The following is a 12,744-nucleotide window of genomic DNA, read 5'->3' on the forward strand; positions in this document are numbered from 1 at the left end:
ACTTAACCACTATGCCTCAGGACTAGCCCAGAGACGTATTTCTTTCTTTTTTTTTTTCCGAGGAAGATTAGCCGTGAGCTAACATCTGATGCCACTCCTCCTCTTTTTGCTGAGGCAGATTGGCCCTGGGCTAACATCCGTGCCCATGTTCCTCTACTTTATACGGGACGCCGCCACAGCATGGCTTGACAAGCAGTGCATCAGTGTGTGCCCGGGATCCGAACCTGCGAACCCTGGGCTGCCGAAGTAGTGGGTGCACACTTAACCGCTATGCCACCAGGCCGGCCCCCTGAGACATATTTCTTTACATGTATTTAAAGGTAGAAAAGGAGGGAAGGAGGCAGAATAAAATATTTTAAAATAGGAAGTAGAAAAGGAGAGCAGTGACAAGACAGAGGCTTCTCCAACGTTGGCATGTGTGAACATCACCTGGTGAGCTTGTTAAGCAGATTCTTGGGCCTTGAGAGAGTCTGACATAGTAAGTCTAGGGTGGGGCCTGAGAGTCTGCTTCTGTAACGAGCTCCCTGGTGGTTCTGATGGTCCACGCACCACCCTTTGAACAGCATCAGTCTGTAGCATGTATGTCTACACGATGAAATCGAAAAAGGGCGACTTACTACCAGGTGATTTCCAGGTTCAGTTTGATGGTGCCAAGGTCATTGATGTCAACAGCCACCACCTGAGGTCGGGCTGCAAACAGATCTTTGGTCTCGCAGGTCACGCTGCCGACCAGGAGGTGAGTTGCTAGTCCTTTGAGCTCGGTGACCTAGTAAGAGAGTGAGGGAGAAGGCCTTAGAGGACAGCAGAGGAGAAAGGTAGGAGACTATTTTCCTTAGCCAGTTCAGTCGTTTCTTTCAGAATCATATCTGAGGTGGATGTTTCCAAAGCCCGTCTTACATTTCCTTTGCCCGCTCTCATACGAGAGCAGCGGTCTTTGCGATGCACTTGCAGCGCAGAGACAAGTCTAGTCTATGGGTCAGAGGGGCAGCAGGCAGAAGCGACGGGCAAAGGTCCCCTCCAATGGGTCATGCAGCTGTGGCAGCAGCAAAGACAACAAAAGGCAATGACAATACTGTACCTTGATGGAAATGAATCCAACGATCAGGGGCAGGAACACCACTTCCTCTCCATCCCAGCTCTGTTTGCCGTTGACTTCTATTTTACCTTTCAGTTTCCACCTCTGTCGGCCATACTTCATAAAAATCTGGGGAGAACACACCAAACGGCCCTCACGTTCCACCGCCCTCGCCCGCCTTCCCTTCCCAAACACCAGGCTCAAAAATGGCCAGTCAATAAAGCAGCTGCCCCTCCCCCTCCTCCAGCATCCTCACTCCATCCGCTTAGTACCCATTCTGCCCGATTTCCCAGGCTCTGGGGGTGGAGCAGATGATGAGTGGGGAAGAGACTTTCGAAACGGAGTAAGCTCTGTATCTCTAAGACAGAGGGTGTGGAGGGCTTTATTTAGTAAAAGGTCATCCCTCCACGCCCTTCTGCTTACTCAGGTCAAGCACTTCTTTCCCGGTAGTTCTACGTCAATAGAGCAGCCATTGGATTAATTCTCCACAATCCCCAGCTCCTTTACAGAGACTAGAGAATCAGCTAAAATCTACTCAGAAATAAGACATCTTCCTTCTGGATGAGGGACATGGAGCTGGACCAGGATTTTGAAATCTGATATACTCTGGGGAGAGGGTGTGCAGTCTCTCCTTGGCCAGACAGCTTTACTATTTAGGGGAAGACACAACACCGCCACTCCCCCAAGAAGTAGATGATAGAGGGTTTTGGAGGAGATAGTTACATGATAAGTTCCCTTTTGAAGGGGGAAAAAATAAAAAGGTTTTTTACTTTATAGAGTATATTTTTATAAAGATCTAGATACTATTATTCTTCAATCACGATACTTATGAGCATCCATAATCTTGAATTGGATTTTGGATCAGGAAAAAAAACTGCTATAAAGTATAATATTGGGACACTTGGCAAAATATGAATATAGACTGTATATCAAATGCCATTAGCTAAAGTGCCACTGTTAAATTTACCGTGTTGAGAATTGTACAATGCTTATATGAGAGAACGTCCTTCCATTCTTGGGAGAAGAATTTAGGGGTGAAGTGTCATGATGTTTGCATATTAGTATAAAATGGTTCAGCAAAATAACAACAACAACAATAACAGTAATAATAACAACAATAAAGCAAATGTGTCATAATGTTAAAAATTCGTAAGTCTAGATGAAGGGTATAGGGAGGTCTTGTACCTCCTTCTTCATTCTCTAAACTTTCTTATTGGCTTAAATTTTTTTTAAAATAAAAAAATGTAAAAAAAAAAACACAAAAGACAATTTAAGAAGCAAAATATTGACAACTGATACCCCCCCATCAAATCCTCAATGCCGACACCCACACCAACAAAATACTTACTTCATATTGATCTCCAGGACAGAGGCGAGCGAAGCCAGCCAGACCTGTAAGCAAGCAATTGAGTTGAGGTCAGAATATATGCCCCCCCTTTACAAACCCATACTGGTACACTGATAAAACTCAACTAAAGTGTCAGACCTTTGTGAAAACTCATGCAGTAATTTTGGGGACCATCTGTGGGAACAGCTATTGTTGGGAATTCCATCTATGGCTGTTAGAGAGGACATTCCTTGGGTAGGGGGACAAAGAGGTGCTTTCTGGGGCAGAGAAGGCTGTTTGGGGGTGTTAGAGCTCAGTGTACCTTTGGCCGATTGAAGGTCCAAGCAGATTCCAGGATCAGGGAATTAGGACGAGGAAGATATATTCATTTATTTACCCAACATATTCCCGTGAAAATAAACTGCTCCCTTGTTTTTCTTTTTGTTCCAAGATTTGTGATTTCTTTTTTTATTTTTTATTTTATTTTTTTGTGAGGAAGATCAGCCCTGAGCTAACATCCATGCCAATCCTCCTCGTTTTGCTGAGGAAGACTGGCCTTGAGCTAACATCTATTGCCAATCCTCGTCCTTTTTTTTTTTTTTTTCCCCTTTTTCTCCCCAAAGCCCCAGTAGATAGTTGTATGTCATAGTTGCACATCCTTCTAGTTGCTGTATGCTGGGACGCCGCCCCAGCATGGTGGACAAGCAGTGTGTCGGTGCGCGCCCGGGATCCAAACCCGGGCCGCCAGTAGTGGAGCGTGCGCACTTAACCGCTAAGCCACGGGGCCGGCCCCCGTGATTTCTGATGAGTGTCTCCCACTTGGCTAAGAGTCCACGGCCTTACTTCCCTTGCCTCTCCTCAGTTCACTACTCCTGTTTGTCTTATCCTTTTTATCCAGGGTAATGATACCACTACCTACTGTGTTATGAAATCACTGAAGATGTATTATCATCTACACAAAACTAGTGACTAAGAAAACAACATCAAACCAACCAAGCAAATGACAGCAACCTGGACCCCCAAAATGAAGATTGGGCTTCTCTGCTACTGTGCCATCCAGCAGGTCATTTCTAACTGGATCTGCTCATTCTGAGATCCAATATGATATCTGGCATAGCAGCAAAACCAAATCTTGTCAGACTAGGTGGCCACTGTCTTGGGACATCCCGAACCCTGATCTGATCGGTCTTTCTCTTTCTTTCTATAGATATTTACTGAGAGCTCACTGTGTGTGAGGATCTATAATTTGGGGTAACAATCTGGAGATTAAGAAAGACTTTACAGATACCCATAATACAGAACAAAATATCGTTAAAGCCCACAGGAATGAAACAGACAAGGACCTGTAGGTAGTAAGATGGAATTAAACCTGAGGTTGATTTCTGTCTTATATACCAGCTAGCCTACTTACTCTAAATAATTTACTTAACTCCAGTTTCTTCACCTTTAAAACAGGGATAACAATGTCCACCTCATAGAATTGTTTGTAAGGACAATAGATGGCATCTGGCATATAGTGGGTGCTTAATAAGTGGTAATGATTATATATCCAGGAGTGCGATGATACTATTTATTGAGCACGTGCCATATATGGTTCATTTACAAGATGTAATCTACGTGGAAAGATACAGCAAATTGACACACACGAAGGAGGAGAACAGCAATGGAGAGACAGTAAGAGATCTTTGATTTTTTCTGTACTTTGACATTTTATAAGAATATTACTTATACAATTAAAATGAAGAATCTCTATCTCATTTAATGTAGGATAATTTCATGGGGGGAGGTAGCATTTGAATAACAGAATTTCATCTCAGTAAAATGAGGGCATGGGGGAGAAGATACTTCCAGGCCGAGTGAGTGGGATGTATCCATTCAACAATATTTCCTGAAGGCCTACTGTGTGTCAAGCATGAATAAAGCTGTGGGGAAGAAAGCATGCAAATCATACGCGCACAGTGAATACAGGGGACTAAGCTGGTCAATAGAGGTTTGTCAGTAATCCTTGCTGTACTTGAATCAGTTGTTTCCGGCTTTAATACCTGTTTCCATGTCAATCACAAAGCAAAGTCCTTTACCCTGATAGGGACTGGAAGACAAATTTTTAATGAAGGAATGAAACAAATTTAATAAAAATGGGCAAAATCTTTAGCACATTTTCATTTTCTGGTGAAAATAACCAATACAATTTTATGATAAAAATTTCCAGTTAAGAATTCAGTACAAATGTTTAGAGTGAACTTTTAATAAAAGACAATATTTATAATGTAATATTAAGGGGAAAAAAAAAAAGGCAGGATACAAAACCTTATGAAGAGTGTGATCCCCACTAAATAAAAATGTATCCAGAGGAAAAAAGATCTGGAAAAACATACCAAACTGTTAAAAATATCTCTGGTAGGGTGGGATTATGGAGAAAGTGAAATGTTTGACATTAAGCAGTAATTTTTATTTGATTTTTTTTCAAATATCATGTACTTATTTTGTAAGAAAAAAGATATAAAAAAGAACACATGCTGATAGGCAGCATACACACAGAGAAAAGGCTGGTTGGATATTCACGACAATTTCAACGAAGTTTAGCACTGGGTGGAACGATTATGTATGATTGTAAATTTTTTGGTATGTTTCCCAATATTTAAAAAAATGAGAAGGTAACACTTTAAAAAAGTTAAAACAGAGATTTGAGAAGAGAAAAACAATCTTTCTCTTTTCACAGAGGTGGCCTAAGAGGAAATAATTTTGATTAGCTGGTACAGAAACAGCCCTGTGGTTCTTAGATTCCCTCACTCGCACAGACCTCCACATGACAAACTGACTCCTTGGTTACTCAGCCTCCTCAAAAACCCTTTATGACCTTTGAGCTCTTTGTTTTTATATTAGTTGAAACACAATTTAACCCACATAAAGATGATGGGGATAGTATCATACAATGTGTTTTCCCTTCTATGAATAGCCCTGTTAAGTTGTGAAACTACTGAGCGAATGAGTCTGCTCTCCACCTGTCTGATGTCAATTGCCAGGGTCAAGATGATGGAGAAGGTCCAGGCAAGCTTAAAAAGCACTGCTGTTACCAATGTCTGTCAGTAGATGGCAGCAACTCACCAGCTCGTCACCCCTCCCCACCCACGGAGCCAGTCCATTTAGGACCAGTTTTCACCAACAATTAGAACATAACAAGCCACTTAAAACGATTTACTGAAATAAGAGCCGAATTAAAGAAGCCAATTTTCACTAATAATTTTCTGGAGGATTTAGTCTTTTTTTTTTTTTAAACTTCTGAAAGAAAGCACAATTGACTGGTTTTTATAAATCACAATTGGCTGGACATGCCAATTCTAATAAAATTGAAAGTGCTCTTTAAAAACCTCTGCAAATTAGTTCAGGATTCATCCATCGCTTGTTTACCTGTACAATTACAACGGAAGCCTGGCAAAATACAAACTTTTCTGGAATTGGTGCTGGATAAAGGGGAGTAAAGGGAAAAAACCTTTGAAGCTTTTTTTTTTCCTTTCAAAATTACCAGAAATTTTGCATCTAAATAACATATCCGAATGGGAGAAAGACACTTGGTAGCGATGCTTTTGAGCTTCTCAGCCCATGTTATTAAAGCAAAATTTCCTTTTTTTTTTTTTTTTGGTTGCTTATAAGTGGTATCACACGGATACCCTGATTATAAAAATAAGGTAGCAAATGGCAACAGGCGGGCAAAAACAAGTCCGGCGCTGTGCTTCCTCAACTTCTATCTGCTTGGGTAAGCCACTCACGGTACTGGTTGCAGAACTGAAACTAACGGTGGGGCAATTCGAGTTCCAGCCTCATGTCTTTTAAACCTGGCTGGGTTTCTTTCAGACGCTGGTCTGACGCCTGCTGGGATTTTCACAGTTGGGGAAACCTTAATGTTTCTTCAGCAGTTTTGTGATTACTGTTGCGCTGTCTACAAAGCTGTCATTATGGCCACTCAAAAAACCAACCTGGGGATGGGTGTGGGGAGGTGGTGGGGGTCAGGGGACTTTGATTTCCGTGGTGCATCTCCCTGTACCTTTCGGATGTTTTAACGGTAAACACATACTACTGATAAAACAGTTCTTCCACGGCTTGTCTGGAAGGCCCAGATGCTACAGTATGCAGCCGTCCACTCTTTTCTTCCTTTGCTCGGGGACCATTCTGTCAGAAGAACGCTCCCCATTTCTTCTAGTTCTATGATGATCTTCCTTTCCAAGAGTCATACTCTCTACTCCAAGGAAAACAGCCTGAACAGCCTAGCAGCTGACCAGCCAGGAGCTCCCGTTCCAGGCCTGACTGATTTATTGACAGGTGTAAATCATGCAGGTTTAGATCTCACTGGAAGTTCTTCCCTCTCCAGAGGCCTGACTACCCTGAAAGCTGTAGGGGCCAGCACAGACTTTTGGATATGCACACTGCCTGGAACTTAATTTGAATTGAGTCATAATTGGAAGAAGAACTAGTTTTGCCTAAGAGATCACATCTTTTAATCTCCATCCCGGCTGTCAGTTCATGGGTCTAGGGTGCCCTCTCTAGTCTGGCATTCGAGTCTCTTCAAAATCTGGCCCCAACTAATTCTCCACACTCTTCTCCCAACCAGCACTTCAGCCTCACCAGACTACCTGGCATTTTGAACATGCTTTTCCCTCTTTGGTGAATGCTATTCCAGTGCCATTCATCTGCCCAGAACAGTCTTTCTCATTCTAATTCAAAGGTTACATTGGGGAGCCTTCCCTCCACCCTGCCCCCCACCTCCACAGGTGAGTGGCAGCTTCTCCGCCCACCCCTCAGGCTCCTGAAGCAATCTGGTCACACTACTGGTCTGGGAGCTCATTTATTCCATTGAATTAGAACGCACTGGCTCATTCTTCCATTTTCCCCAGTCGATTGTGTGGAACTCAAGGCCAGAGCCCATTCATCAGGATGCAGCCTGTGCTTGGCCAACAGCAGGAGCCGGATAAGTGCTTCATCAATTGTCCTTATCATCATCATCATTGCCTCTGCGCCTCCCCCCTCCCCCCACCAAAAATAGTTGTTGTCTACGTGTTGGGGTGGGGCAAAAAGGGAAGTGTGGAAGGGTGTGGCAGGAGGAAGTTGGGTTACCAGGTCTGAGAATATTATGAAATATTCTTAATTTATGTCAATATGTATCTTGGGGTGGTTATTTCTAGCAGAACGAACAACAGATAAGAAAGTAGCTAATTGCAAAGATATAAGATTTCTTGGCAGCATGAGAGGGCTTCCCTTTATCAAGGGAGAGAAAGATTTCCATGGGAGCATTACTCTTGAAAGGCTTCATAGATGTAGTTTCTGAGTTTTCGTGTTAGCTTAGGAAAGTGGAAGTGAGATAAACCTATAACGAAAAAGGAGAATCAGTTTCAGGCCTGAGAGACCCTCTGGGAGAAACCCTGAGTCCAGATAGAAGCTAAGGAAGCTGATCAGGCAGGAGAGAGACAACAACCCTGAGAGGTAGAGATAGAAGAGCAGAAGCAACAGAAAGTTCTGTCAGTCCGTCTTGAACACCCATTATAACCTGGTGCTATTATTTAGCTGTGTGGCCAGGGCCCCCAGCACCATGTTCTTACCTGAAGGCCCGAAGCTCCAGATCTGGTGGGTAGGGTGACCCTTTCCTCCCACCCCGCTCCCAGGGTGCCTGTGTGTTAGGTTGGGGAAGACCATCCCATAGAAGAGACCATTCTTTGAGCAACAGTCTACAGTATCTGCTCAGTTCTGGTAGAACTTTCCTCCTAATACAGGGCTGGGGGTGGGAATACTCTAGGAGCCAAGAGCCCTGGAATTCAGTGTAAAGTTTGACCCCACCTTACTGTGTGACTTCTGGGACAAGTCACTTAATACTCCTTGTACTAACAGTGAGAAGATGTGCGTGATCTGAAATTCTCTTGGCTGCGAGACTCTACAACCGTGGTGGTCTGGTAGATGGTGCCTGAGCATTGGGGAAGGAGAGGGAAGTGTTTTCTGCTAAACACTGGTTCAGGGCAGTTGTTTTCCAGAATCAGGCTGCTGACAGAATCATCCTGAGAGGTGAAAAATAATATTCCCTGACTTGCTGGGATGGGCTCAGGGCCTGAGTGGTTTTGGAACCACTGACTCTGGTGAGGACCCAAAATGAAGAGAATGGACCTAAAAAAACAGAAAAAGCACAGATGCCCAACCTCAGTAGTAAAATAAGTGTTGAGATTTAACCCTGAATAACAAACTGATTTGCTGTCAGATCTGCTGGAGAAAGCAGCCATTTGGGAAGCTGAAGGTCAAGGTAATTTTGATTCCAGGTGTTCTCATTCAGAGGTGCTCTCACATGTCCTACATTGTACTTGACAGAAGAATTTCCCTCCTGAGTTAGATGATTCATTCAAAAATAAATCTCTCCTGTTGAGCACTTTGGAAAAAAAAAAGTCCCCCTTCTTTACTCCCTTAATTGCAAAAAGGAGACAAGAGGGTGATTAAACCCCCATTAGCAACCCAGGGATCCAGCTGCTAAGAAACCTTAGAAAAAGAAATGCATAAGCACCAGCCCTCTTTGCTGCAGTCCAAGAGGCCAAAACTCAGAAGAAAAATGGACTTGCTGTGATGGCTGCTTAGTCGACAGCCCTGCCTGGCTGCTGAGCTGTAAATCTGACAACACCTGGGGGATGCTCCATTTTCTAAAACTAGCCTCTTTTTGTTCTGAAGAATGCTGTGGTATAAATCAATAACGTTTCTAGACTGGAACTTTCTCGAGTAAACAGTGGAAAGGCACTGGGCAAAAAGAGGAAAATGCACAGTCCTCTGCGGGTTTAACACTAAAAAAAAATTTAGTAGGTAGTTTGCAGGAAACATGGAGGGTAAAGGAACAATGTAAATAACACCAGGAAGAAGCCACCATACAAGTCTAGAATATGGAACATTCTAGATAACAAGGGTTTCTATGAGAAGTCAATAGTAGGAAAAAAACAGGGAAGGGTCTGTTTTAGATGAAAAGTAACCTAAAAGAGATAGCTAATGACCAATTACAATGCATGGACCTTGTTTGGATCCTGATTTGAACAAACCAACTGTACAAAGCATTTCTGAGACAACTTGGGAAATCTGATAATGGAATGGATTAATAACAAAGGCTTATTCATTTTATTAGATGTGGTAATACTTGGCATTGTGGTTATGTAAGATGTCCTTATTCTTTAAGAGATGCACACTGAAGTATACAGGGGTAGACTCACATGTCTAGGTTTTATTCATCAAAGGACTTCTATTTCATTAAGGGAAAAAGAAAGAAATCAGATGAGGCAAATATGGTAAAATCCTGCTATTATTAAATCTAGGTGATGGGTTTATGGGGGTTCATTGTAATATTCTCTCCAATTTTGTGATGTTTGAGATTCTGTCATAATAAATATATGTGTATAGGCAAGTCTCAGGATGAGAAGAGCATCAATAAATTAACAAAAATGGGGAGGTTTGAGAGTGGGCGACATAGTGCCTTTGAAAGGAAAATAAAAATAGTGTGTGCTCCCAAACTTCAAGGAGCTCTGTGGAGATGGCTCCTTACTGTCTCTGAAAAGGGAAAAGAATACCTTTCATCTTGATGGAGAATTCCCCCAGCAGATTCTCCAGCTCCGCTTCAATGGTGCACATATTCTGTGAAGAGTCCAGGAGACTGGCATTAGAGCAAGGCTTCCTTTACAGCACAGCTCAAAGCACATGATGTTCTAATAGCTGCGGACAACCACTGCTTGAACAATAAGAGGCATTTACCTGTTTGCAGTGAGCTACAGAGCACTGCCTATGAAGCACTCTTGACAAGATGTTTAATCTAAGTCTAAGCAAGCGTTCCAGTGCACAGGAAATTTAGAGCATAGGTGAACAAGTTAAATTATGTCATGAACACTCAGATGAATCCAGAATGTGGGATATTCTATAACAACCAGCCTGGATTCTACAAAAAGGCAGTATCACGGAAAAAAATTCTAGATAAAAGAAATTAAAGAGACATAACCAAATGTGTGTGTTAACTTTGATTACTTCCTGATTTGAAAGTAAATAAACTAAAAAAGTTATAAAAGATATTTTCAGGCCAAATAGGGGAAATATGAAAATGCACAGGATATTAGATAATTCTACAGGATGACTGTTAATTTTCTTAGCTGTGATAATGGTATGTGGTTATGCAAGGGATACATGCGTTACACAGGGGACCATGAAGGGATCCGTGCTAAAATATTTATAGGGTGAAATGTCATGATGTCTACCACTTACTGTCAAATGACTCAGCAACAAAAGAAAAAGAAAAAATTGAGCGTGTGCGAGAGAAGGAAAGTAAATATGGCAAAATGTTGCCAATAGGTAAATCTAGGTAAAGGTATATGATGTTCATTATACTAGTCTTGACTTTTCTGTTTGAAATTCTTCTAAAAAAAAATTTGAGGCAAAAAGAGTCCAGGAGTTCAATTCTACTCACAGTGAGTGAGGCAGATCTCCTGCTACAATACCACGGCACCCCAAAAATGATTCCTGGGTCTGACAAGAGTCCTCTCCTCACTCTTTTTTTTTTTTAAATAATTTTATTTATTTATTTATTTTCCCCCAAAGCCCCAGCAGATAGTTGTATGTCACAGCTGCACATCCTTCTAGTTGCTGTTCTCTCCCCACTCTTAACGCTGAGGGAACAGTCAAGGCAGTTGGAGTGACACCATCTGTGCCTGTATTTAGATACGTAACTACCCCACCCTACCTTCTCAGTATCTGAGGACCAAACAGAGCAATCAGAGTTAGAAATCAAAAGGAAAAGTGCTGTGGCCAGCGGCTGTCCTCAGTGGGGCCCTTCTGCAGGGTGGCCACTTTAAGCTTTTGATGCCACCTCTTGCCACACTAAGCAGCAGTCCCCATCCCAGCCCCCAGGGCAGCATCTGCAGGCTTCTCCCTCCATAGTCAGCCTCATCAAGGCTGGGGGCTTGGGGTAGCCACTCCTACTAATGCCTGGCCAGCTCAGAGAGCACTGCCACGGATTGCTTCCATTTGAATTTTGTTTGCTGAGGACTTCGAGGTTGATTTGTAAGGCTAGAGGTTCTGATCTTACTTGTTCCTTTGTTCTGCTCTAAAAAATCCCTTTCCTGAACTGGTGCCCAGATGGGATGCAAAGAGAATGGCATTGCCTCTCCCCTTGTAAGCTCTTAGTACTTCAAATAGCTTAGCAAAGCTGGGGGAATCTTCCTGAAGTTTGATCTCTGTGCAGCTTGAAAGCTTTGAAAACAAAGTCTCAGTATTATAAATCAATTTTCTTCCTCAGAGCATTGGGCGTTTCTGTGAAGGAACGCATTACAGTTTCCAGAAATATCAATGATGTTATCATGCATGTCAGGATTGCTACTAGTGTCTTCGAAAAACTTGGGGGCAGCTAGTTTAATGGTTGAGGAACCCATGGTCAGAATTTTCTTCCTTCTCGCCCATGTAGCCATTGATGAATACTGCTGCACCCTAAAGGCTTGGTGATAAAATCCCGGCTTTTGTGGTTATGTGAAGACACAAAACCACCTGATGCAAATGAGGAATGAAGCTACAGAAGTCCTGGACTCCTTTCTTCTCTAAGGCACCCTTCCTCTTGCTGAACTTGTGCTCCACATCTTTGAGTTTGTGAGCAAAGTCTGATGTCATGTCTTGGCACTTGACCAAGGTGGGTATTTCTGAAATGACCTGCAAATGTTCTAGGACAGGCAGCTCCTTTAGGCTGCCAGTCAGTTATCTGCTCGTGCCCTGTGAATAGCCTCTATAATTGGCAACTGCTCTTTTGATTTCAGAGACATGTAGAAATGAGGTCCCATAAATTAGGGCTGCTTCTAAGACAGAGATTCTCAACCTGCGGGTCCATAAATTTGGATGGGGAAAAAAGAAAGTCACATTGTTATTTCCACTAACCTATAACTGAAATTTAACATGATAACATATATCATGAATGTAGAAAACAAGCCACAGCAGCATTATTACCACCTGTGACCTTGACACTGATAGAAATCATGTACATGTCCGTGTCACATCATTTGTTGCAGATACTTTGAAAAATCATTTATATTTTTCACTACTTTGAAATTTCAGTAGTTATTAGAGCTATTGCTAATAATTTGATGTGTTGATAAAACAGCAGCATAGCACTATATCACACATTTGATTTTTAAAATATTTTGTTAACTGTTCTGACAATATTGAAATACTGTATTTCAATATAATTTGTTTCCTTTGAATTCTTTATTTATTTATTTATTTTATTTTTAGTTTTTAATTTTTTTTGTGAGGAAGATCAGCCCTGAGCTAACATCCATGCTAATTCTCCTCTTTTTGCTGAGGA

The 12,744-nt window shown here is 42.2% G+C and overlaps 1 protein-coding gene across 7 annotated transcripts in view; it reads right to left on the reverse strand.

The window, feature by feature from the left end:
- RIPOR2 (RHO family interacting cell polarization regulator 2) overlaps positions 1-12,744 on the reverse strand; it is a 219,759-nt gene that overhangs the window by 33,185 nt on the left and 173,830 nt on the right. For all 7 annotated transcript variants that reach the window (XM_087438104.1, XM_087438101.1, XM_087438102.1 and 4 more), the window contains 4 exons: positions 9,980-10,043; positions 2,424-2,467; positions 1,079-1,204; positions 618-766 (listed from right to left, as the gene is read on the reverse strand). In XM_087438104.1, the coding sequence (XP_087294230.1) occupies positions 618-766; positions 1,079-1,204; positions 2,424-2,467; positions 9,980-10,043 (383 nt within the window). The remainder of the gene's footprint in view (positions 1-617; positions 767-1,078; positions 1,205-2,423; positions 2,468-9,979; positions 10,044-12,744) is intronic.

This window comes from Ceratotherium simum, chromosome 13 (genome assembly GCF_057802395.1).
Source record: "Ceratotherium simum simum isolate JZ-2026a chromosome 13, ASM5780239v1, whole genome shotgun sequence".
NCBI classification, from domain to species: domain Eukaryota; kingdom Metazoa; phylum Chordata; class Mammalia; order Perissodactyla; family Rhinocerotidae; genus Ceratotherium; species Ceratotherium simum.